The sequence below is a fragment of the Leptinotarsa decemlineata genome, unplaced genomic scaffold (assembly GCF_025532065.1).
Source record: "Leptinotarsa decemlineata unplaced genomic scaffold, Ldec_3_MD MMD2_tig00000199_RagTag_RagTag, whole genome shotgun sequence".
NCBI lineage: Eukaryota > Metazoa > Arthropoda > Insecta > Coleoptera > Chrysomelidae > Leptinotarsa > Leptinotarsa decemlineata.
The window spans coordinates 17195441-17221385 of NW_027412544.1; the positions used below are offsets into that span (position 1 = coordinate 17195441).

The 25945-nt window shown below is 36.4% G+C and overlaps 1 protein-coding gene across 7 annotated transcripts in view; it reads left to right on the top strand.

Moving 5' to 3' along the window:
* Positions 1 to 25945, top strand: part of LOC111510468 (anoctamin-3) — a 96617-nt gene that overhangs the window by 66302 nt on the left and 4370 nt on the right. For all 7 annotated transcript variants that reach the window (XM_074173087.1, XM_074173084.1, XM_074173085.1 and 4 more), the window contains 5 exons: positions 5432 to 5575; positions 7598 to 7764; positions 10670 to 10800; positions 16496 to 16701; positions 16760 to 16859. In XM_074173087.1, the coding sequence (XP_074029188.1) occupies positions 5432 to 5575; positions 7598 to 7764; positions 10670 to 10800; positions 16496 to 16701; positions 16760 to 16859 (748 nt within the window). The remainder of the gene's footprint in view (positions 1 to 5431; positions 5576 to 7597; positions 7765 to 10669; positions 10801 to 16495; positions 16702 to 16759; positions 16860 to 25945) is intronic.

The window sequence follows — 25945 nt, forward strand, 5'->3', positions numbered from 1 at the left end:
TGCAAGGTTTTGTACCCAAAATAACAGTAATTGAAATATAATTCAATTATAACAACATTAAAATGATAAAGTGTAATATGCAGATCGAAATCTCAATTAGAAGAAGAAAACAGAAATTTTTTCCTATGAGATTAGACTTTCATTGTTTTTTGATGATATTTCATTTTTTCTATATTATTATATATTTCAACGCCTGAATTGGATAATGGTTTCTCTAAAAATTTTGAGCAATATAATTCAATGTAGTTGTGCTTGTCTTATGATCGGTGATAGTATTTATTTCACTGACATTAGAATTTGAATGTTTGCGGTTTTTTTCTAATGAAGTACCTGATTAAAATAACAAATTGTCAATTGGAAAATGTATTGAATATCTGGAAGATCACGTAGTATTTATGAACGTAGGTTCCAGATATCGTAATTGAAATATACATTTCATAACTTCTGTTTTGAGGTTTTAGTGTAAATGAATAAGCTGCTCCCCATATTGAAATTAAATATTGTAGATTCGAATGTATCGAACAGAAAGTATTACATTTGAAACGAGTATTTCAAATAAGTAATATTTATAATTTAGTAGTAGGGCTATGCAAATTCTAGGCCATCTAAAAATGGCCATATGATCTAGATAGAATACACATAACGCATACGCATTTGTTAGACGTACTAGTTCCCTTGAAAAACAGTTTTCGTCGCTCGCGATCAAACCTCGGTCGTCTCGGTAAGAAACAAAAATCAAAATCAAAAATATTTTCATTAAAATAAATATGAACATATCTATAACTTCATAGATTTTTTCTACCTGAATAGTAAAGTAGCTAGGAGGCTTCTTATAAGCGCGCCCCGCTGAAAAAAAAGCGGTGGAGAGCGTCCCCCGCAGTGTTAGTGGGTTGACGCTCACCCAAAAACGTAGATTTCATTAAACCGACTGAGTCGTTTGTCTCCTGCCGACTAGGCTTATGCACACCATTACATGAACTTTATATCTAGGTTGCTCAAATGATACTATAACTATCATTGTCGTATTTGGTTGGATACTCCTAGAAAAAGTTCATGAAAAAACCAGGACACACCGTCGATATGAAATTTTCTATACCAGTTTTCTCATTACCTCACTAACTGTCGTCCATATGCCGTTCGTGAACGATATCAAGGGCCTCATTAATCAAACCACCGTGTCGACGGGGTTGATTATGAGAAGTTCTAACAGCCGTGACTGTACTAGTCAACGGGCTTTTCGGGAGAAGCCACTTGAAATTCTCATAAGCAAGCCGTCGGATTAAATCCGTGATCGGCTCGATTTCCGCTGTCTTGCAAACGCTCCAATGAAGCGGCAACTGTACGACATAGCTGGCCTGATAATTTGTTTATATATCAGGAGCTTGTAGTCAACACCCATTTCAGATTTTCGTGCAATGAAAGGGTAGTTGAGTTCATTCGCCGCTCTCTGAATTGTTCAACTTGAGTATTCTTAGAAATTCAATCACCTATTCAGGATAATTCCCAGGTACTTCGCACTTTTCTGTTCTTCCACACATGAAACATCAAATTCCTGAATATCTTTACATCGGTGGATTTCTTCGTGAAATTGACAAGTATAATCTTTGTTGGATTATCTTATTCCTCTCCATGTATGGATTTCAATGTATCTGTATTTGGCGTGTTGTCACCTTACTTAAATACGAATGGGCATGTAAGGCAGTATCGTCTGCATATATGCCTACATTTGTATTCGCGAACATGAGAAAATCGTACCTACAGAAATAATATAGGTGCGGGGATAGACAGGACCCCTGTTGAACACCTGCTTTCATTGAAAAGTCTGTAGAGATAGCTTAGTGAACTCTTACCCTAAATTTCCGATCAACTAGATGATAATCTGAGATTCTCATCATGTATAAGAGCATGTGTGCTGTTCACATTCTTGCGATAAATTCCTCAGTCCAAACGGTGTCCAAGGCTTAATATATGTAACATGGCCTAATGTATGGACCATGCTTGTATTCTTCCTCAGGTGAGAGGCCTCCTTTATTCCGTAAATCAGTCGGATCAGTTGCGAGGTCGTGTTACGACCCTGCCTGAATTCAAACTGTTCCTCTGGAATAAGTTCCAGCCTTTGCTTCAGACGAAGAAGTCTGCTTAGTAAGATTTTGTCAATAATCTTGGTGACAGCGCTAAGCAACGAGATCGGCCGGCAGCTCCCCCTATGGTTTTTCGGTTTTGCCTATTCATTAATAGGTATTACCTCCGCGCGCTTCAGTCAGTCTGGTTAATGTTGCAATTTGATGACCCACTTGATGATATGAATAATCTGTACTAGACCTTCGCGCGGCAGGTTCCGGAGTAGAACTGCTTCAATACCATCGCTGCAAGGTGCCTTGTGTAGTGGTAGACGTTTTATAGCATCTCCCACCTCCTCAAAGTTGATGCCATGAGTCAGCATACATGCCTTCATAGGCGTTTACAGCTTATAGCGACAAAGTTTTCACAAATCATTTAACTACCTGAGCATTTCATCCATGTTAATGAGTGTGCTCTCCTTGTCGAAGGCAAGCATGACATTTATTTCTTTCCGCATCCTTTCAGCGGGGTCAAGAGAGCGCGTCCTGTAGACGTTTTTGTAGGCAGGTCCTGGTGTCTGGGATGTTGCTGCTGGTTGGGTTGTTGTCGCCTTTCTTCCTTCCATTTATTATGAAGTGGTATTGGAGCCGGCACAAACATTTTTCAGGCGAGTTCATCTAGCTTTATTATGTGAATGGGGCACTTCATTCTGTTCGCCAGGTGGGGGCTGGAACAGTTGGCACATTTGGAAACTTCACTTCTTGGCAAAGGACATTCCAATGTGTAGTGCGTTTCAGCGCATTTCAAGTAGCGTAACTCCCGGTGACAGTTAGAAGTGGCATGGCCCCATATTTAGCATGCATGGCATTGCACAATCTTCCTGCTGTTTTTGCGCAGCCACAGGAGTATTTCGTATACAGTAATGACGTAATGTTACGTTTCAAATAGTTCAACGTAATATTACTGTCAGTAAAAATAATGTGAAGGGACCTGCCATCTGATTGTAGTTTACATATTTATAGTTTACACGGCCAGCAAATGTTTGTCATAGAGGTCATCCGCTATGTCTTCTGCTGGGGGCTCCGAAGGCGTGTTTTCTCATCAGGTCTGTTATACGTATGGAATTCAACTTTATTTTTTCCCATGGTGTTACCCACAACTTTTTGGTCACTCTCGGTGTTAGTGGAAAATAAAGTTGACTTTCGGTATCAGACAAATATGTCTTCGTTACCGGTTATTTCTAGCTTTCCTTCAATGATCAATTAGGAGGCATTCATAGCAACAAGTAAACTCGATTGATGCTGAACTCCACTATATCATTGCAGTTGTAGGCCTCAATGAAATGTGTATAAGATGGATATTCAGTTTTTTGGATGGATTCATCGCATGTCGGATGACGATACATATCAAATATTCGCACTGTTGTACGACAAGTTTTCAGTAAGACCTGCATCATGTCATCTCCAACGACAGCTCTGGATTTTCATCTAATAAGTATTTTTGTTAGCGTCGTCGTATAATGTGAATCCAAGGAAAAGCAGAAACGATTTGTTTTTCGAAAACAATACCGAATACCTACAAGGTTTCACGATTACTGATCGATTGCTCACAGTGAAGTTATTGTGTGATATTGACGGCGCAAAGTTTGGAAATGTATACGTAAACTCAACGACGTTGTACCAGCCCAAGTATGAACTGCTACGAGAGGTGTAGAATAGTGTTGGGTATTTTGGGTCACTTGGAGTAAACAACCTTTGTCAGCTTGTTAAAGTTAACAACGGCATCCGCTGACTCACCTTTTTCCACGAAGTCGGTGGCATGACGTCACGTTATTTATCACAAGTAATATACAACTCGAAGTGAACAACCTGGGTGATGAATCATCACTCTCTTTGTTCTCGGCTCGATGAATTTTTCACACACGTTGCACTATTTATCGCCCACGGCTTCTTCTTCAATGAACGAATACATGAGGGCGCGCATTGCTGGATGGTGAGTTATGCTCCTCGGGCACGTAAAAACCGTCAAACATGTTTTTTCATCTATAATCCTCTCACATAATAGCCAATCAGGACGCTAATCTACACAGCCATTTTGACACACATTCAGTTAATTTCATTTTGTTCAAGTTGAATTGTATTTTTGATGAAAAAAATTATTTCTACGACTTTTCACTTGCAATGTATAGAATCACTTTCATTATTGTGAAACATGTATGTCCAACTTCTATAACATATGAGAAATGGAAAAATGATGTATCAATGTGGACCACAATAATATTTTTCGTTTCACCATGATGGTTCCTGAGTGACCCAGGAAATTATTAATATAACTTATCCAGACCATGAGGCTAATCACCATAGAAGTCGATGCAGTTGACACCGAAAAAAGGTCCTGTGTACATAAATACAATGCCCCTGGCAATTCCACTCTTACCGTAAGACAGAAATGAAAATAAAAGCAATAAGGGTATTTTCACACAGCAGCAATGAAAATTGAATTCTTCTCGTACCTTCATTGGGTTCATCGACGTTACTCCCATTTTCAATTTAGTTCAATTATGGCTTACTGGAGATCTACTGGTTGATTTTGAAAATATAATTTGTAAACATCTTGGTATCACCTCATGACAAAGGAAATGCCACCGTCGTGATATTCACCAAGGATTATAATGACAAAAATTGTCACCCTACTCAATCTAGGGAAATATAAAACACTCAGTCAGGATCCGACCTCCAAGATTTTGAGAAAAACGAGTCTTGCTATCCCTTCATCAAGTCTCGGAGAAAACACGAATAAGGTCCTACAAAAAGCCGAAGCCCTTTTGTCACACGGCTTACCAAAGAGAATATGCCATAAGACATATCGTGAATGCGATAGGTTTACCAACTTATGATCTTCTCAAATACTTGACGACCCTACTGCAGTCGATCAGAGGAAAATCAGAGTCACTCAATATAAAGAAAAATGAGACAGTTCATCGAAAAGATTAGAGATATGAAGTTAGTCCAAGAAACATATTACTGAGCTACGACGTGGTCTCTTTGTACACGCTGGTTTCGGACAAGTATACGGTTAATTGACGGCAGATATAACCGCTCTCCTCGGGCCTATTTTAGAACCACATGCATTTAATACACATGCATTTGTACAGATAATCAAAGACGTAAGGTTGGGAGAGGTACATTTGAGTTTGTAAATGACTTCAATTTTTAGGTACTTGGTTAATGGTAGATATTACCTAGTGAAAGAGTACTAATTTTGTTCTATCAAACTGACTTTTTCCACAGGATGTACGAAAATACTTTCAAAATTGATTCATCAAACGAAATATTTGAAATTGTACAATGAAAATACATTTCTTTCGCAGATTTTCAAAATTCTGGCTTTGAAGCTGACCAATCTGGAAAATCATAGAACTCAGCAAGAATACGATAATTCGTTCATATACAAAAGTTACTCTCTAGCATTCGTCAACAACTACTCAGCAGTTTTTTATATAGCATTTTTCAAAGTGAGTATTCACATCCATCATATTTATCGAAGTAACGAAGTGACCAGAAATACGTATGAATTTATAACAACCTTGATGAGCAACTTTCACGGCGTGGAGCGCATGCCAAATAATCGTCTTTTTTACTCAAATTTTCGATTAGATTATTGCATTCTTGCTTATAATGTAGTTTTTCTGTAGGTGACAGAATTTATAAAATTGTCGAAGTTTTTTATGAGTTTATCCATTACAAACAAAGAAATCTCATCTCTGTATAATAATTATAATAATCAAGAGTTCAGATCTTGATCTTGATCTTGAGAGAGGAGGAACTGAAGCATACCTCTTTAAGGGCAGTTGGCCGAGCGGCTGATGAACTTGGTTCAGTTGTCGACTCTTAATGAAGTGATCACAACTCCGTCACCAACTTGGAACCCGTCCAGTAAAAGGCCCATATAAAAGCCGCACAACAAATACGGCAAAACAATGAAAATCTAATGCATGAGGTCTTCTTCAATAACATTGAAGACATCGGCTTATCAAAGCGCATGACCTTCGCCTTGCTTAGGTCGAGTGGGTTGAAGTCGAAAACTGAGGGGTTCATCATGGCCTGTCAGGATGGTGTCTTTAACACCAGCGAAGCGCCTGAGATCCCAATGCACTTGCTCTCAATATGTCCGGCTTGTGCGGTCTCAGCCTATATTCATCAACATAACGCGGCCCTAAGAGAGCTTCGTTACCACCTACGACACTTTTACACTATTGACGAAACACTGGTGTTGCCCTACGCTGGGGGATATTGAATCCGTTGTGGGAAACGAGAAGTGACAAATTTATTGGAACTAGTCGTTCCCCACAATCAGGCGCATATAAGCTAATGAGCCTGATGTAGTTCTTCTCGACCATCAGCCAGACGACTCTGTTAAGATGATTGTTTTGATCATTGGAGTTAATTCATACAAAGAAATGTGAACTCATAACTAATTTGGTTGTTAAATAGCAAAAGAAAAGTAAGGTATCAGGTGAGAGATAAATACAATATTAAATATAATACAACACCCTCTTTAGAGAATTTCAAAATCTAGAGGTATCTACAAATTATTCATATTAATTTTTTTAGCATTGGTATTGGTATTTTCAGCAGTGAGGTTTCTCTTATATCGTATGGTCGATAAATAGAGGTTCTAGGGGCTATAGAGAGGTGACACCTTTGACCTATAGTTTTGAAGGAGGCTGGTAGTCTGATATTTTCATTTCCTTTTGCTCGTGAACAATAAGAATGTAAGATAGCTATTTGTTTGTTCTTATACTTGAATAAAGATAAAGAGATTTCTTCGAAAAATAATTGTCTCAAATCAAGTATTTTCAAATTGCATGGGGTAGGTATATTTTAAGGAAGTTTCCCATATTTTTTGTCTATAGATGGAGAAGTATAAATCCAAATTCTTCTTTCCCTAAGTATTTTTATTTCGTGAAACAGTGGATGTGAAAAGTACGTTTTTTTTATATAGTAACTGAATAGAACAGGCCGATACTTGATGAAAATCCATATTGAAATTAATCAATACAGTTTATTGTATGATTTTTCACTATAAAGAGTTTTACTGAAATCGCGAAACGTGTTTCGCTATACAATAGCTTCCTCAAGCGTAAACTTAGGTCACGTTTGAGCTATCGATCGTTAATTTTAGTAAATATTCATAACATTGAGATTTTTAGTGGCGCAATTATTTGTTTTCTTGAGAATAGCAAAATGAAACATTTCACGAATTTCGTTGATTTTAATAGAGTTAGGTTGAATATGAAAAATATGATGGGATATAAAAGTCAATATTATTGAAGAAATATCAGTTAGCATTCGGACATACGGAAAGTTTATTTATTATATTCACCATAGGAAACAGCTGTGATTTTGAGTGATGTATAATTTTTGCATAACCTCACAGAGCTGAAATTTTTAGCATTGCTCAAAATTGACATTCAATTGAAATTTCCCAAACTTGAAGTTCTATGATATGGTAACCAATAATATTCATTTTTAAGGGACGATTTTTCACTCATCCTGGTGATATGAATGTATGGACTGATTTGGGAGGTTTGGGATCAGACATATGTGCTCCAACTGGTTGTATTTTGGATCTTAGTATCTCACTGATGATCATCATGATGTCGAAAATCATAGTAAGCAATTTCACCCAAGTCCTGCTTCCGTAAGTATTGAAGTAAAAAATTTGTTTATTTCCACTATGAACCATGAATCATTTTCGACTAATCTGGGTAATTATCAATAAAACCAAAAAGTATGAAGTGAAAATATTAACGACCAGAATAATTGGACATCATACACAGCAGAAAAGTGTAAAATTAAATGAAAAAAAAACATTGGCAATTAGTTGTTAACGTTATTTTATTTACTTCTACATTCGATTGATTTAAAATTCATTACATGATAATTTAAATGAATATATCCATTAAACTTGTTAAGCTTGTCGTAAAATTACGTAGGTTTTTATGGTGTGGTATATATACAGGTCGTTCTTTCAGCTGATACCACTACTGCTATCTCGGAAACGGTGAATTCTACAAGAACGGTCAAATGTAACAAAAATTGCCTTTTGAGGATGCAAGATAATGGTATTCTCAGATTTACAAAATCACACACTGTTTCTGAGATACTTCCAAAAACTGAAAATGACAAATTTTGTTTTTTGCTCTACCGCCTCCATTTTCAGAGGAACTTTTTGCTCCATTTCATTATTGAATCTTTCAATACCTCAATATTTTCAAAATTTGTTCTGAATACTTTATCTTTTATCAATCCCCACAACGAAAAATCTAGAAAAGAAAGGTTCGGTGAACATGGTGGCTATTCAATAGGTTAGGTTAGGTTAGGTCCAAAGTGAGAGGGTCTATACGACCCTCCACCGCAACCCGCAAGGGATTATTGTGGTTCACACCTATTCACATTCGGCCAAATAAATCCAGGTTCTTAACGAAGCCGATTAGTTCGTATGGTGAGTGGTCTTTCAAGTCAGATGGTGAGAGTATGACTCTGGCGAACTCTAAAAACCTGAATCGATCCCTAGCGGGGCAGGTACAAAGTAAATGCTCTGCTGTTTCATCGTTGAGGTAGTCGGATAGTCAAGTTGAATATTCCCATTTTGATACCCGCGACAACCTTCCCATATGAGAGTTTTTGGACGTCAGCTACACGTGACGATGCCTTAGATTCAGCCGTGCAGAGCTTTTTCACCCCTGGTTTTGGTGAATCATCACTTGAGCGCAAACGTTTGCTAACCTACTCATGGGGGTTTGTTCCCCCACCTGAGACAGATTATGCGTACGCCGCTCAAAAATTTGGTACAAGACGGTTTTATAAGATACCCCGTACTTGAGGAGACGACTCAGTCGTTTTCTGGCTGCACCACCAAACCTTTTTTTTTTCATAATTATGATTTGGTTATTGGATCAGGAGTTGGGGAGTTGAGAAGCTCTCGCTCCTGAACTAAATTCAATAGGATCATTATATCCTATCCATCTTCCTTGCATTGTTGTATTGAGGACATCTCTGCACATTCTCCTGCGATGTGGTGAAGTTACGTCGTGTTGGAAATACTTATATTTTTTATTAGGCTAAGTGGCAAATCTTCTTGAAAGTCAATTAGAGTCCCCGATAAAAAGTCCAAGTATGATTCTTCGGTCAGAGATGTTTCAAAAAAGTGGTGGCCAATAATTTTATTATCAAGAACACCATATCTCTCTTGAAAATTGATAACTCTATGTGAATATAAATTTTCTTGTCGCCAGTGATAATGTATATTCCTGTTGAAGCATACGTTATTGGTAAATTTACTTTCATTACACTCCAATTTTTTTTTCAAATTTCGTTATTATGGCGAAATTTTCTAATGAACAAAAAACCAAAAACCTTTCTCGTGTTGGAGTACGTCAAATGCAAGTGATGGACTTTCCTGACTCGATAAGGTTTGAATTTTCCGTCATCTACGTATCTAACCCAGCTGTAAAGGATTTTTGACTTGACGCTGGGGCCTCAATCTGCCTAATCCCCAGGTCCCGTCGTTGGTAACCACAAGGGTCTCAATCTGCGTACTCCCAAGCAGATATTCTGCAAAGAGTAAATAAAACTTTCCGAAAGCTCATATGATCAATGAATCATGAACATCATAAACATGCTAGGGAGAGGTGCATTTGATACGCTCGAGTATAGGTGAAACCACCTAACCCTCGCCTCTTATGTGAACTCATGACTTTGTAGGCACGTGTGGCAGATACCCGACGGAAACTAACCCAGCTAATGTCGCGCAGAAAGCTAAAGTAAAACCATCAGGCACCTATAAATAAAAAGCTGAAATAAATTTCATTTGGCCGGGACAACCTCTGATAGACCGGTTTCGGAGTACTAGCTCCTTGTCAGTACCGAGATGGTACTAGGCAAAAGCTCTATCTGCTCTATATTCCGGAGAGGTTCAGGTAAAAAACACCTTACCCCTTGCCTCTCATGTGGATCTAAAACTAATTGAAAGTGATTTTGTTTGTTCGGGATATTCAGACGGTTCACTCCATCTGTAATGACCTGCCCGGTACTGACGAGAGGCAACTACCCCGAAACCGGTCTATCGGTGGTCGTCCCGACCAAATGAAGTTAATTTCTGCTTTATATATATAGGAATTACTTCTAAAGAATCCTACAAAATGAAAGACATTGCACAGGTGCCCGATGGTTTCACTTCAGCTTTCTGTGCGGTATCAGCTGAGTTAGTAGCTGTCTTTCCGTCGGGTATCTGCCACACGTACCTACAAAGTCGTAGGTCCACATGAGAGGCAAAGGTTAAGGTGTTTTTCACCTGAAATTGGGCATTTTCTAGTGGTGTCCATATTCTGGTGATATCTGGAGTTTTGCAAATAGTCTACTTGTGAAACTCCAGACATCACCAGAAGATAGCGAATGAGTATTTGTCGTAACGTGAAAATAATCCTTATGATGATACAAGCACAGAACACGGGGCAAAACCAGAGAAAACAGCTGATCATACTTTGTCCCTGATAATTTAGAAATATACTGGGTAGATATAATTTGTCAATATTTCATTTCAGAATATTGGTGGATCGTTACAATAAGTTCAAAGCTAAGGTTGAGTTCACAGCTGATTTGCCGTTATATGAAAAAGAATATTTCATGCCTCCTACCGAACAATACTTTCTGGTGGACGAGTACTTGGACATGGGTAAGAATTCGAAATGTTTGCGCTATATCGGGTAATCCAAGTCCGGTGCACTATTAAGCGACTTTAGAGAATAAAATGCATATCGATCTCTAGACTTGTGATAGCTACGAATCAATCTGATAATATTTTGAGAAATGCTGCACCGTCAATTATCAATTCATTTTGAACAACTTTCATTCCAATCAGTATTTTAGTTCATTGAACCCTTTTGGAAATAATGATTTTCAAGCTACTTCAAACAAATGTCAAGTTCTGATATTAATTCGGAATCTTGCTCATTAATTTCAATGAAAAAGTCGAACCAACCAGAAATTAAAACAAAACATGGAACTTACAAAATTTGTACTAAACAAGGTATATTACAGGTATTTTTTTTCAACGCGATGTAAATTATTTATTTCTCATGGAGTCTCTTCGAGTCAAAATTAAAGATGTTTGTATGAAAGGGGTGGTGAAACAATTTTTGTATGTTACAGATTATTGAGTAATGGGGTTTTTTCTGTATTGTTTATATTTCATATCTTTGTCAATAGATGGCTTTGTGTTAAAAAAACTCTTGATTTATCAAGTTCTGTTTTTGAGTTTCCTAGGCATGTTTTTATACCATTGGATATATTTAGCCTTCTGCTGATATTGCTATACTTGGGGCTGTTGGGAAGACAATGTGTAACTGTGAGTCTGAAAGATTCTGGAGATGAAAATTGTCGTCAAATCTTCCTTGACACTTTTCGTGAAAAGATGGAAAAATCATTGAAAGATAGCGAAGTCGAGGAATGTTGCAGATTGGGAAAGTACGACAATAAAATCGCCCGATCTTTGTCAAGTTCGTCTGATATGATACCAAACATACTATAGCAACAAGAAAAAAAGGTAAAACTACGAGGCAAAGGCATTGTTGTTCGAGAAGACCTTACAAAAGAAAAATTGAGCTTGATGAATCTGGCTCTGGAAGAAGCTGAAACGAAAGATGGAATGCTGTGGATCACCAATGGAAATATCTTCATAAAGTTTGAAGACAACGTCGTTAAAATTAGAAATGAAGAAGACATCACAAAAATTATTTATGAGTTATTTTGAGCAAATGTTTTCATTTGTAACTCAAGGAATGCATATATTTCAATTTCTTTGTCAGTACCAGCAAAAACTGATCAACTGTTTGTATACATATTTCTTTTCCTATTTTTTTGTTTTTCTCTTGCCTGTAAATATGTTCATATTTTTATTATTTCTTTCATTCACTGAATCAAATTAATTTTTTTACTCCAGCAATTTTTGTTAACTTAATTTCTAATCACGTTCATTTTGAAACAAGCCGAATATTGATATGAAAATCGGACATTTGAATATAAGCAGATCGCTGCTGCCATCATTTACCGAATTGAAATCAATGACATTTTATTTATAAGCGAAACCTGATTCGACGGGAGAATAGATTATAGCTTCATGATGGTAAATATATATAAATATATATAAACTGGACAGGAAGGATCATGGGTCGCGTAGAGGTGAAATATGTATGTTACATCTCACTTTTGAAATTTAATTTTTTTAAAATAATAATTTTGAAAATGGGAAACAGTACTGTGTTTCTTTGATTTACAGAATACAAAATTATATAAAAATACAAACGTATAGTTGAATGCAATTCTAATATCTTATATGTTAGTCTAACAATTTGTCGTCCTTGAAGAATTGCGAATTAGCAGGTGTTGATTCTGTGCAGCGTCAGCGTTGACATTTGATCTTGTTTACTCCATGCCCCTTGGTTATGAATGGAGAAGGTCAATAAACAACATATAACTTTATATATGCACCTAGCAAGTTATGTACATCACTCATATAGGTCGATGACAATACTGAAGAACTATAGATGAATTTGAAAGTAAAAAAAGAAAATGTTGCCGTTGGAGTGGTTTACAGACCATCATCACAGAATGTTACTTATTTTCCAAATAAATTTAAAGATAGACTGAGTATTATTTCTTCATCTTTATCACATGTCCTATGTACAGGTAACTTCAATATCAATTTGCTCAACTCGACAAATTCGTACGTTACCAACTATTATCTATTTTGGAAACACTCGATCTAATCCAAATAATTGACTTGCCAACGAGAATAACAAAATCGACTTCAACCTTGTTTGACTTGATTATTGTACAAGATAGAGATACAGTTATAGAATGATGAAAGTTGGGGATAGGGCACTTAGAACATTCAAAATTACAAGAAATAACGAATTACCTGAATGGAAAATCAGTTTTACCGCCGACACAATCTGGATTTAGAAGAGGACATAGTTGTACTACCGCCTTGCTACATATAGTCGATAATATTCTCATATCTTCAGATAAAGGTTTAAAAACAGCCCTGATACTTCTCGATTTTAGTAGGGCATTTGACACTATAAACTATGGCGTAATAATGTCAATTTTGCATCATATAGAAAAATCTGAAGATGGTGTTGAATTCTTCAATCATTATTTGATACAAGATATCAGAGTGTGACAGTAGGAGCCAATCAGTCGAACTTTCTCGAACTGAAGGTTCAATCCTAGGTTCACTACTCTTCTCTATCCATACCAGCCCTGGCACATTGTTCTTCTCATCTATATGCAGACGACACCTATATCTACATCCCTTTCAAACCTGAAGACGCTGATAATTCTTGTATACAAGTTGATAAAGCCATCAATAATTTCGTTGAAACTGCGACTGATCATTGTCTAGTTGACAACTCAAAAAAGTCACATGTTTTAAATTCTGGAACAAAAAATGGCAGGGAGATAATTGAAAACAAAATAAAAAAAAATACTTGACAAGGACCTGTCCATTGTAGATCAAGCAAAAAGTCGGGGGCTTATTTTCAAAAGTAATCCAAGATTCGAGGGAAGAGTCCACAAAACGAGTATTTCTTTGAAATGTATAACTACTACAATGAGTTAGTTGAAAAAACTATCAAAGACACAAAAACAAAATTTTACGACAAAGAATTTGAGAATGCAACTCCCAAATCAATGTGGAGATCCATTAACAAAATTTTATATAATAAAAACAATTAATCTAAAATTGTAGAAGCAATTATCATTGAATATGGTAAAAAGACAAAAGATCCCGACCAGATATCCGAACTATTTTGTGATCATTTCACCTGTATTGCAGAAAAATTGTTTGCTTGTATCCCTTCAGTCTTGGCTGAATTTCCTGAATTTAATGTTTCCTTGTCAATGTTCCTGAAACCTACAAATGAAGAAATTGAAGATATTATTTCAAACCTTAATATAAATAAATCATCTGGATATGATAATATCTCAGTATACAAAGGAAATAATCAACGAATCCTTTGAATCTGGCATCTTCCCTACTAACCGTAAAATTGCATGTGTTTCTCCTATATTCAAATCCGGTAGCAAAAGTGATATGAATAATTATAGTCTGGTTCACATGTACTCGATTTAGCTCTTTTTGGTGACATTTTTTATTAAATTATAATTTTCAATTGTTAATAAAAAAATAGAAACTAACAATTTTTTTATTTTGGCAACGGTAATCTATTTTTTTGCCTATCAAGAATAACTTCACCAGAAGAAAGAAATGCCAAGGTTTTAGTTTAATAATTATAGGGATTTTTATATCAATTTTCAATTCAGAAAAAGGTTATTAATTAACAAATTTATAATTACCATTAAAATTAGGATGAACATTTTTTGACTGCGTATTATTGTTCATTGATGTATCCCAACATTACATGAATTTTTTCATCCCTTAATATTTACATTTAATATGTTTAAATAATTTTTTTTGTTTTTATGTCAGAGTGACGAAAGGCGCGCGGAAGCCAGACTACCCGCTTTTGGCTCTATTTTCAGGGCTCTGTAAAAATTATAAATAATCGAGATACAGTTTCGGGAGTTGGAACTTTTTTTATGCAAATTCATTGATCATTTCGAATCTTTTTTCAAATTTCCAAAATTTTAAAAATTTTCCGAAATATTAAGAAAAAACTAAAGCCCCATTTTTTTTTACTTAATTGTTTATAACTTTTGTATTTTTTATCAGCGCGTTTTCGGACCTTTCCTTGAACTTTCTAGGAAAAAATACGAATCGAATGATACCTTGGTCGTAATTTTTGGACAGGGCTGAAAAATGTTACAAAAAAAAGTACATGTGAACTAGACTAATAATGCAAAAAAAAATGGATTTGCCTGTAAACAATGTATTTGTTTATAATAAATTTATTAACAATAGCTGTAAAAAAAATAATTGATTAGTTTTTAGCCATGAGACATGGAAACAATGAAAAATAAGAAAAAAATTTGTAATGTATTTTTTATAAAATTGTAATTTTCAATTGTTAATAAAAAAAATAGAAAATATCAATTTTTTTTTGCCTATTAAGGATAACTTCACCAGAGGAAAAAAATGCCAGGGTTTCAGTTTAATAATTATAGGGATTTTTATATTAACTTTCAATTCAGAAAAAGTTATCAATTAACAAATTTATAATTAACGTTAAAATTGGGATAAAAATTTTTTGACTGCGGATTATTGTTTATTGATGTATCCCAACATTGCATGAATTTTTTCATTCCTTAATATTTACATTTAATATGTTCAAATAATTTTTTTTGTTTTTATGTCAGAGTGACGAAAGGCGCGCGGAAGCCAGACTACCCGCTTTTGGCTTTATTTTCAGGGCTCTGTAAAAATTATAAATAATCAAGATACATTTTCGGGAGTTGGGACTATTTTTTTATTGATCTTTTCAAATCTTTTTTCAAATTTCCAAAATTTTTAAAATTTTCCGAGATATTAAGAAAAAACTAAAGCCCCATTTTTTTTAAATTAATTATTTATAACTTTTGTAATTTTAATCGGCGTGTTTTCGGACCTTTCCTTGAACTTTCTAGGCAAAAATACGAATCGAATGACACCTTGGTCGTAATTTTTGGACAGGGCTGAAAAATGTCACCAAAAAGAGCTGAATCGAGTACATGTGAACCAGACTAATGCGAAGGCGGCTGCATGCAGCGTGCTTATATAATCATAACGAAGATTCCGAAAAAATTTCATTTCGAACTGATGTTCATACAATCAATATTCGATTTGAAGGTATTTCAACCCCACCAATTCTTTGAACGGTCCTTCAGTTACCAGATTGGCTACATGTCCAACGGTATACCAAAAGATATTAAATAAAATAATGTGATTAGTTTTAAGTACTACTCTAAGAATGTTTTGTGGAAGCAACAAACCAAAAAATATATATTTCAGATCCTTGAGTTGTTAAGAGTCCCTGTTATTTTCTTTTCAACTTCTGTATTATAGGCATATTCCATAATGTTAAGCTTGTGTAAGGTTAAGTGGTAGAACAAATCAGTAATCCTAAATTATTGTTTTGAACTTCGCCTCTGACGTCAGTCCTAGGATTAGCATTAATTTTCTAAATGTAAGAAAAAATGTATGTATCCTAGATTCACAGAATAAAGACACAATATTATTATTATTTACAACTATAATGTATGGTACCAAAATCGTATATCGATAAAAACACCGTTATCTGACTGTAGTATATTGATATTTATATGTCCAACATAAATTTCCAGTTCCTGTTTTTTAAAAATTTGATAAATACATGTCCGGGTTATCTCACACGAAGATAATGAATAATCTATCTACATTTTTATATTTTCAGTGATACAGTATGGTTTTGTGGTATTTTTCGTAGCTGGTTTTCCTCTGGCCCCTGTTCTAGCATTTGTTAATAATCTATTAGAAATTCGTGTTGATGCTTCCAAAATAACACAAAGTTATAGAAGGCCAGTTCCAAAACAATCTGCTGGTATTGGACCATGGTTTGGAATCTTACAGGCCACTACATACATTGGCGTAGCAACTAACGTAAGAAATGATATTGAATGATTTAAATATTTCAAATAGAGTTTCAATCCTTTTCCAGGCATTAGTCATAGCATTCACTAGTAACTTCGTGCAGAAAGAAATTTATAGGCATTCAAAGGACTCTGCTCATAGTGGATTCATCAATACAACCTTATCTGGTAAGGGATTACGAAGTATGAATAACCGTAGAGCGGTGTGACTTTGCCACGATTTTGAGATATTTTTCATAATATTTTCCTGATTATCAGAATTATTGTTTTTTGATAAACCTATGTGAACTTTCAGATATTTTCGCAGCGATTTCCCATTTGAATTGAAAAAAATGGTTAAAATATTTTTTTAATAATCATAGTTTCGTTAACTACTTTACCAGTGTGCTTATCGGTTCTTCTATTAGGAAGTCTTTTGAGTACTTCATCGGGGTTCATAGGTATTGTACTCACTCTGATGCACTTTAAATGTTTTTCTCATCAAGGAGTTCAAGACGTTCTAATAAGTACTTTAGCGGAATAGGGAAAGGCACTTTATCAGGACTAGTCTCTTTGGGATTTTTCAGTTTGTATTTTTGCAGAATATCTCTCCAAACCCTTTTTTTGGCCCGTAGTATGCAACATCTAAAGGCTGGGTCAGATGTGTGGAGTTTGGCAGGAGCAACACAAGTTTTATATCATGTCTCTGACATTGAACTATTATATTGTGATCCAGGTGGGATCTTGAATCTCTCTCTGCTATTACTCCATGGACTCACTATAGTGTAAAACCAGTCCTAGAAGGTCAATTTATCGAAGCACTTCAATTTTGATCTATTATAACGTGTCTTTGTGGGACAATCAGTAGTATATTGATCGTATAGTCTTTCCGACTCGTGAACTTCATAGGACGGTAAGACCTCCATACTGCCGGTTATCACAAACTCCACAGATATGCACACACCGCCAAAAATCTTGGACCCCCTTATGTTTGTCTAAATGAGACACTATTATCATAAGTCAAGAAGTACATTTAATTTGGTTATGTAAGCAACGCAAATTGGCTGAAATTGATTTTAACTGAATAAGAACAAAAAAAAAACAAACAAAAAATAGTGCATAAATAATGGTTCAATAATGTTTCGAACATATATAACCCCTGTCAAAGTATCTGGAATGGGAATAAGCTGCGTTCGACTTCTCTAGCAAAAGATAGTCTTTCTTGTCGCCCTGGCCCTCTCCAAACTCTGTGTCGCCGACTATCACTAACTAAACCAAATCTGGTTTCGTCCGAAAAAAGAACATTTCGCCACTGAGCTAAAAGCCAATCTCTGTGTTTCTGTGCCCACTGTAGACGAACGGTTATGTGCCTGGAAAGTAGCCTGGGTACTCTTGATGGCCTCCTAGATTGTAAATTGGCTCAAGCAAGTCTCCGCCGTATTGTGGTACTGGAAATTAATCGGCCAAACGTTCTTCATAAATGAGTTCGTACTGCTGAGACTATTATGGTTCGATTCCGACGTACATATCCTGCTAGATACCGATCTTCTCTTGCATTACTTACCTAAGACGCCCAGTTTCACGTCTCCAGTCAACGCTGTTAGTTTACTGGTACAAATGCACTATTCGGATAGGTGAAGCGCGGAAATCCTTAGTCTATCCGCGATTTGATGATTCGGCAGACCCTCATCATGCAAAGCCACTATGCTTGCTCTATGGAACACTGAAATTCTATTGCCAGGCATAATTGCAAAGAAGAACTCAACAATCACTCAAACACGCTAAATCGATATGAACACTTTTTGAACATTGGTATCTATAATTAGAGGAAATTGTTTTTGTAAACATTATTACATGACTAGCACAGGTGAAAGAAATAAAAATGAAATGTACAAAAAACCAGCCATGATGAAGCTTTGTTTTACAATTTTCGAGGGTGGTCCAAAAATGTTGGCGATGTGTGTATATGACTTTGTCGAATTCATCAGTCGTTCCAGATATTTTATTCGAATATGCATTTGATTGATTTAGGATCACTGGAAAAATAGGTTTCGTCAAAATTCAAAATGTTTTCTTTTAGGACGCCTCTCAAAAATTGGTACGGTTTACAAAATATTCCAAAAACTGTTGTTCTCTATTTCGGGCACGTACACCTTTGATATTTTGACAAGATCTTCGAGAAAGTAAATCTTTATGTCTGCTGAAAAGACACCAGTCTTTGCTTGGCAAATTATCTGAAAATTTGATGATACTTTCTCCTGCACGATCTAAATAACGTTCAACTATTACTCGGAGGTCAAAAGTGGTTGGTGAGACTACCAAACTCTGCAGATATTAGTGAGATGTCAACTATTTCACGTTCTTCAGCTCCAGATGAAGATGTCTGGGCCTCAGCTTTTTGTTCATGCCTATTTTCAACTTGTTATACCTTGTTTTTTTTTGGGAACGTCATATAAATCAGTGGCCACCTTATAACTAATACCCGTGATTTTTACCGTATTGATCGCCCGCAGAAGTCGCTCTTCTGTATAATTGATGTAAAGTCGAGTTCCCACCTTCTTTTTCTGAACGCGGTCCGTTTTCTGACAAAAAAACGAGCATGCAACATAACCTCAATACATGTCTTTAAATAATAACCTAACAAGCAACTTCTAAGAAAGTAGTATATCATGCCCACATACCTTAGGGTTATTGTTCATTAACTACAGCAAAAATTCCATTTTCGTAGAAATTTTCATTGATGTCCGTCGTTTGGCCGCTAAAACACATAAGACATCGCCAACTCATGTCAACAACACCACGTGGGTAATTGTTGCCACATTTAAAAATATTTCATTTTTAAAACGATTATTAATAGTTAGTAACAAAGTAACCCTAGCGAGCTAGCGATGCAAATTTACAACGTTCTATTATATAAGTATAAGTGAATATTTCGCATGCTATATTTTGCTTTTTTCTTATTGTGTAACCTTTAATTATTTTCACATCAGGAAATATTTTGTTAAATGCTTCTTTCTCTACAACGCTATCTCATGTCCACCGTATTTTTCCTCGCACATGCGCTCGACCGAAAAGATGGGGAATTCAACTTGTACAGAGTGGGCCACTTTTAAAAGGAAACTTCTGTTTTCAAACTAGATAGATGAAAACAGATGGCTATGTCTGAGGTTGAATTTCAAGACAAACTTAATGGTGAAAACCGCATATCGATATCTATCATCGTTCGACACGTGTTTCGATCCCCAAGTGGTAACCTTGGTAGTCGAAACAAGTATCGAGGTGTTAAAATAACAGTTTGGTGTTGGGAAAAAACTCCAGTAATATTCATTAGTACACCCAAGGTTCCAAACAGTGCATCGTAAATCAATAGTTATTGATGGAAACTATTTTTTAATGAGAAACCATGTATTTTTCTTGGGAAAAAACTCCAGTAATATTCATTAGTACACCCAAGGTTCCAAACAGTGCATCGTAAATCAATAGTTATTGATGGAAACTATTTTTTAATGGGAAACCATGTATTTTCTTGCATATTTCAATAGATCTCAAAATACCCTTTCCAAAAATGTAGCACACTTGATGTTTTGCTAGAGTCATCTTTGAAATACAGAGTTTATAGGTTTTTTTCATGAAGACTGAAACGCACACTTTGATCAAGTAGGCTTTGGACGATGCGGTGATAAAAGAGAATGCAAATCTTTACCGGTAGTTGTCAAATTTAGATTTGAGCAGTAAAGACGCTCTTCAGTTAGTAGATTTTGTTCAATTTTCACATTCGCATTGAAGTAAGAGAATTATGAAAAATGGAGTATGATAGTTGTTTCATAAAAACCAGGAAAAATGCAGAACCAGCAAGTGATTTGTATCACGAGAGGTATCCAGAGAGAAGACAACTTTTTAGAGACATTTTTACAAGATTGTGACATAACCTGATTGATGATAGTCAATTTGAAAAAGAGGCAAACATTATATGGATTAAATAGGGATAAGGAGTTCGAATAAATAGTCGTTTAAGGAGCTGTTGAAAATTATCCCAAATTGTCAACGTGAAATTTGAAAATATCAACAAGCCTACCAAGAAGTAACGTTAGGAGGATTTAGAAAAAACACAAGTTCAAGCCATACAGGACCATAAGAGTTCATCAAGTCAGACCTGGAGATTTTAAACGCCGCATGGCTCTCTGCCAGTAGTTCCTGGAAAGTTGTAACCCTACTCCCGACACTCTACTGAATACTTTTCACCAAGACTGATATTTTTAGGCCCAGAATACCAATATTTTGTATTCGATAGTCAACTGATTATTTTCGCCGACTTTGATTAAACTACATGTATTTATTGTGAGTCACAAGTGGCTTCTTTTCATGGAATCAGATTTGGAATTTCATTTCCAGTGGCGTCGCAGAGAATTACTTGATTGATACTTCATGGTAAAAGTCAGTGTACGCCACTGTTTTCGCCGAGTTTGATATTGAAATTGCTACCTTTATCGAATCATAGTCAGTGCCATAGAAATGGGGGTTTCACGTCATTTTAAGTGAAAAATGTGTTTTGATTTGAACAACCTTTGAAAAGAAAATCTGTTTGGATTGAAGATGGAAAACGTATTCAAACTGCTAGTTAATTTGTATTTTATTCGGAGAATGGTGTAGGTGATGATGAAAAAAAAAGTTCGAAATGAGAACCTTGACTTGCAATAGAAGTGATTTAAGATATCCCCAAAAAAAAATAATCCAAAGAGTTTGTTTGATTCTGCAGATCAAGGTTGAGGTCTCTCACGACATATCCACTGCTAAGCAAAAGTATCAGTAAGAAATCCACGAGCGGTTACACTGTAATGAGCAGGTGCCCTTCTTACTAGTATCCTCTAACAATTTTGGCAAAGTATCTTCTTGAAATTGTCTTTACCTACGTGACACTATTGGGTTGAGGAGGAACAAAATGTGGCCTTATGATTTCATCACCAAAAATCCCCGCCCAGATGTTCACCAAATATTCCTGCTGAAATTCACTTCATACAGTAGCATAAATATTCTCGTAGGTCCAAGAATGATTTTTGTGAAAGTTTATGATGACAACCCTCGAAAAAGCTTGCCTCATCTGTGAATGAAATTTGGATTTTGTACAATTCTTTGAAGAAACCACTGACAAAAATCCAATCGTCTACGAAAATCTCGCGGATACAGTGCCTGTGACACCCGTTGCTTGTGGTATGGATACAATAAATTTGTATGCAAAATCTTCCAAACACTTCGATGACTGACACTGAATTGTGCAGAAAATTTTTAGGTCCTTGTTGAAGAATTGCTATCAGCTGCTTGAAGAATTGCTTCCTCTAATTTATTATGGTGTCATTGATGAGAATTACATATTACTGGAGTTCTGTCCCAACAACAAACCGTTATTTTCAACATCTCGACACGTGTTTCAATCACCAAGTGATCTTCTTCGAAAGTTTAACCTTCCACTTGAAGATGATCACTTGGTGATTGAAACACGTGTCGAGGTATTGAAAATAGCGGTTTGGTGTTGGGATAGAACTCCAGTAATATTCATTACCACACCAAAGGTTTCAAACAGTGCATCACAAATGAATAAGAATACTTAAATACTACTTTATTAGATTCTTCAAGATCAAGAAATGACATAGGATACGTCAACACGTAATTGATAAAATTACAAGAGAAACACATATCATATTTACAAAATTGAAATTGCAACTATACATATACACAAAACTATCATTAGAATAGATAACACAACATATTTAAAAAACTCGTTCACAATATAAAAAGTTTTGGTTAAAATTCTTTGATCTTTTTTTTTAAATTCTCTTACAGTTTTCATTTTTATTTCAATTAGGCAATTCATTGAAAAACTTTGCTTACCTATGTAGGACTACTATTGAATATTGTATTTGTTTTTGAAGTCTAATTAAGTCACCATATTCTGTGGAGTATCTGTATGCATTTATAAATTTACATGTAAGGTACACACATGATTTTTTTGTAATGAAGTATTGATCACACGAATCGAGAGAACAAGGTTTAAATACAAGTTGCCTTCTGAGAAACAAAAATGCTTTTCAACTCAGTAGAGCAGTCCCAAATTGTAATATTGTACGATATATGTGACTGGACAATAGCATAATCGACGTTTGTTTGAAGGTGGTTGACAATGTTCCGTAGTGCATTTCATTAGTTCGGACTTCCTTTGTCTAATAGGATTTATCACATATAGTCCGTGGGCATACTTGAAGACTGGCTATAAATCAAATCATCTGAAAAAACAATTCGTTCAGGCCAGTCTCAACTCCCTACACTGTAGGTTAATGAACTGACACCTATCAGAAAACAACTACTCCTCTGACTAATACCACGAAGGGCGTTGGATTATATTCGACAGGTGTCAGTGCAGGATTCTTCACTGAAGTTATTCCTGCATATGTTGTTGGCGATACAACTGCCGCAATAGATTTTCAATTATTGGAACACACTTGCAGACCGGTTTCAGCCTGAACGAATTGTTCTTTCAGATGATTTGATTTATAGTCAGTCTTCAAGTATGTCTACTGACTATATGTGAGAAGTTTTCTTTCCTTATACGAGGAATTGGGCAAATTTCGGATATGAAGTTGGTTACCTCGTTCACAGGCAGATGGAGCGATAACAAACCTGTTGTTGTTGTCTGATTCTGCTTCGTTCGGGAAATGATACCCTGAAGGAATTCGATTATCAATTCTCGGAAATCATCGACTTTATGTTGATGATATACACTACCTTGCACTGACGAGTGGCCAAACAGCCCGAAACCGGTCTGCAAGTGTGTTCCAATAATTGAAAATCTACTGCGGCAATGGTATCGCCAACAGCATATGCAGGAATAACTTCATAGGTTTCCGCGGTCAGTAATTTGATTTACTGTTGTCCGGGTTGAACCGCGTCTGTAATTTTCATCGTTTCGACGTTTCGGCTCCTACTTTGGAGCCATTTTCAAGAATCACTTAGATTTGTACTTACATGATTCGAGGAGGAGGTCGTAATCTCCCTTGTCCCTAAGTCTCGTTACTAGCTCTATGTTTGCTGTGTTTCACTCTACGTTCGCATTGGTCATTCTATTATCCGGGACCCATATTTATGTTGTTCTAGCAGGTATCTGGTTTGCCTGACCGGGTACCTGAATTATTTTCAGGTATCTTGCGTGACAACAATGTCCTCCATGTTTATGGTAGTCACTGCGAATCATCTCGCTTGTTAAGGCAGTTGGGACGTTTTCCAATTTCGATTGCTTCCCGAATCATCGTGGCCTGAAGATTTTTCTCCGTAGCAATGGTCTTGGTGTTTTCTAAGCTTATTGTGTGGCCTGTTTCCTGGTGGTGTTTGAAGATAGATGATTCTGAATCTGATTTCCGCACAGCTAGTTCATGTTCATAGGCTCTGTTGGAAATTCTTCTACTGGTCTGGCCGATGTAAGTTCTGGGATAGTTTGAATATGGTATTTCTTCATTGCGTATCGTGTCCTTGTTCTTCACATAGTGGAGATTTGGTTGTTGATTGTCTTTACGTTATGTCTCTTCAGAATTCGGCTCACTTTGTCAGTAACTTCATGGATGTAGGGGAGAAAAGCTTTTGTCTGGTTGGTCTGTTCCTCGGTTAACTCGTGGGGTGGGGTTTGTGTTTGCTGTAGTTGGATGGATCTTTGTATTTGGGAGACGGGATAGTCGTTTTGGTGAAGGGCGGCTGTGAGTTCGTGTGGTTCCCTGGATCTATTGTGGTTGTCAGTGAGTCTTATAGAACGATGTATGAGGGAATTCAGAACGGAATTCAGCTGGGCAGGATGATGATGGGACTTGTCATTGAGGTAGCGGTTAGTATGGGTAGGTTTTCGGTAGACCTTGTGTGAGAAGAAGTTGTTGAACTTTGTGATGAGAACGCCCAGGAAAGGAAGTGAGTTATTATTTTCAACTTCCATTGTGAACTTCAGGTCGGGGTGTAAGGAGTTGATGTAGTTCAGGAAAGATCTTCGGATCCATGGAGCCAAATAACGTAGACGTCATCCACGTATCGGAGCCAACACGTAGGTTTGAGATGAGACGTGTCAATGGCTTTGGTTTCGAAGTCCTCCATGTAGAGGTTGGCAAGAACTGGAGTGAGAGGAGAACCCATAGGGGCGCTTTTGACTTGTTTGTATAATTTGTCCTGGAAACATATGTACTGGACATGCAGTAGCTGATGAGGTTTATCGTATCTTGTGGTATTTGATGTTTCCTTTTTAGAAGGGACAATGTTTCGGATACTGGGATATTTGTGAAAAGGGATGCTACGTCAAAGCTGACAATGATGTATGTTTGTTGAATATTGAAGGATTGCAGAATTTCTATGAAGTAATAGGAGTTTCGGATATATGATTAGGATTGTTCGGCTAGTGGTTGAAGGGTATTTGCAAGATACTCGGCCAGGGCGTGTGTGGGTGAACCAAATGCGCTCACCATGGGACGAAGGGGGATGTTTTGTTTGTGTATTTTTGAAAGACCATACAAGTGGGGTGTACAAGAAGATTTCTATCTTGGAATGAGAGGTTTCTTCCTCTCAGTGGGAATATTGTAATTGTTGATGAGTGCTTTGGCCTTCTTTTCAAGGTATACGGTTGGGTCTCTGGGAGTTATTTGGTATTCCGGAGAGTCGAGTAATGTCGTCAACTTGTCTATGTAGTTTGTGGTATTGAGAACCACCGTGGCATTGCCTTTGTCTGCTGGAAGGATGACTATATCTGGGTTATTGTTCAGGTTTTTGAGGGATTGTCTCTCAGCTGGGGTAACATTGGATTTCGAAACTTTTGCTCTCCTTAATGTGGTGGCGATGTCTTGACGTGCTTCTTCAGCTAGGTTTTCAGATAGGTGAGCAATGGCCGATTCTGTTTGGGTAACCATGGTTTCGATGGGAATGTATATGGGAGTTATGGAGAAGTTAAAGCTTTTAGACAGGATGCTGAGAGTGTTATCATCCAATGGGGTATTGAAGAAGTTGTGGACTAGGACGGGGGGATTGAAAGCGACTGGCCGAGGTGTTTTATAAGTGAGTCTAGCTTTTTTACCTAAGTGGCGGTTTTGTTGTCACTGATGTGTTCGGCTTTTTCATGGTTTATCCTGAGAAATGGGCCCCAAATCACTGGATGAACTTTTGAATTCGATTAACGTCCGTAACATTGGTATAAACTTAAGTTGGTGTAATGTTATTGGCCATTACACCATACAAATGAATTACTCCAACTATCAGTT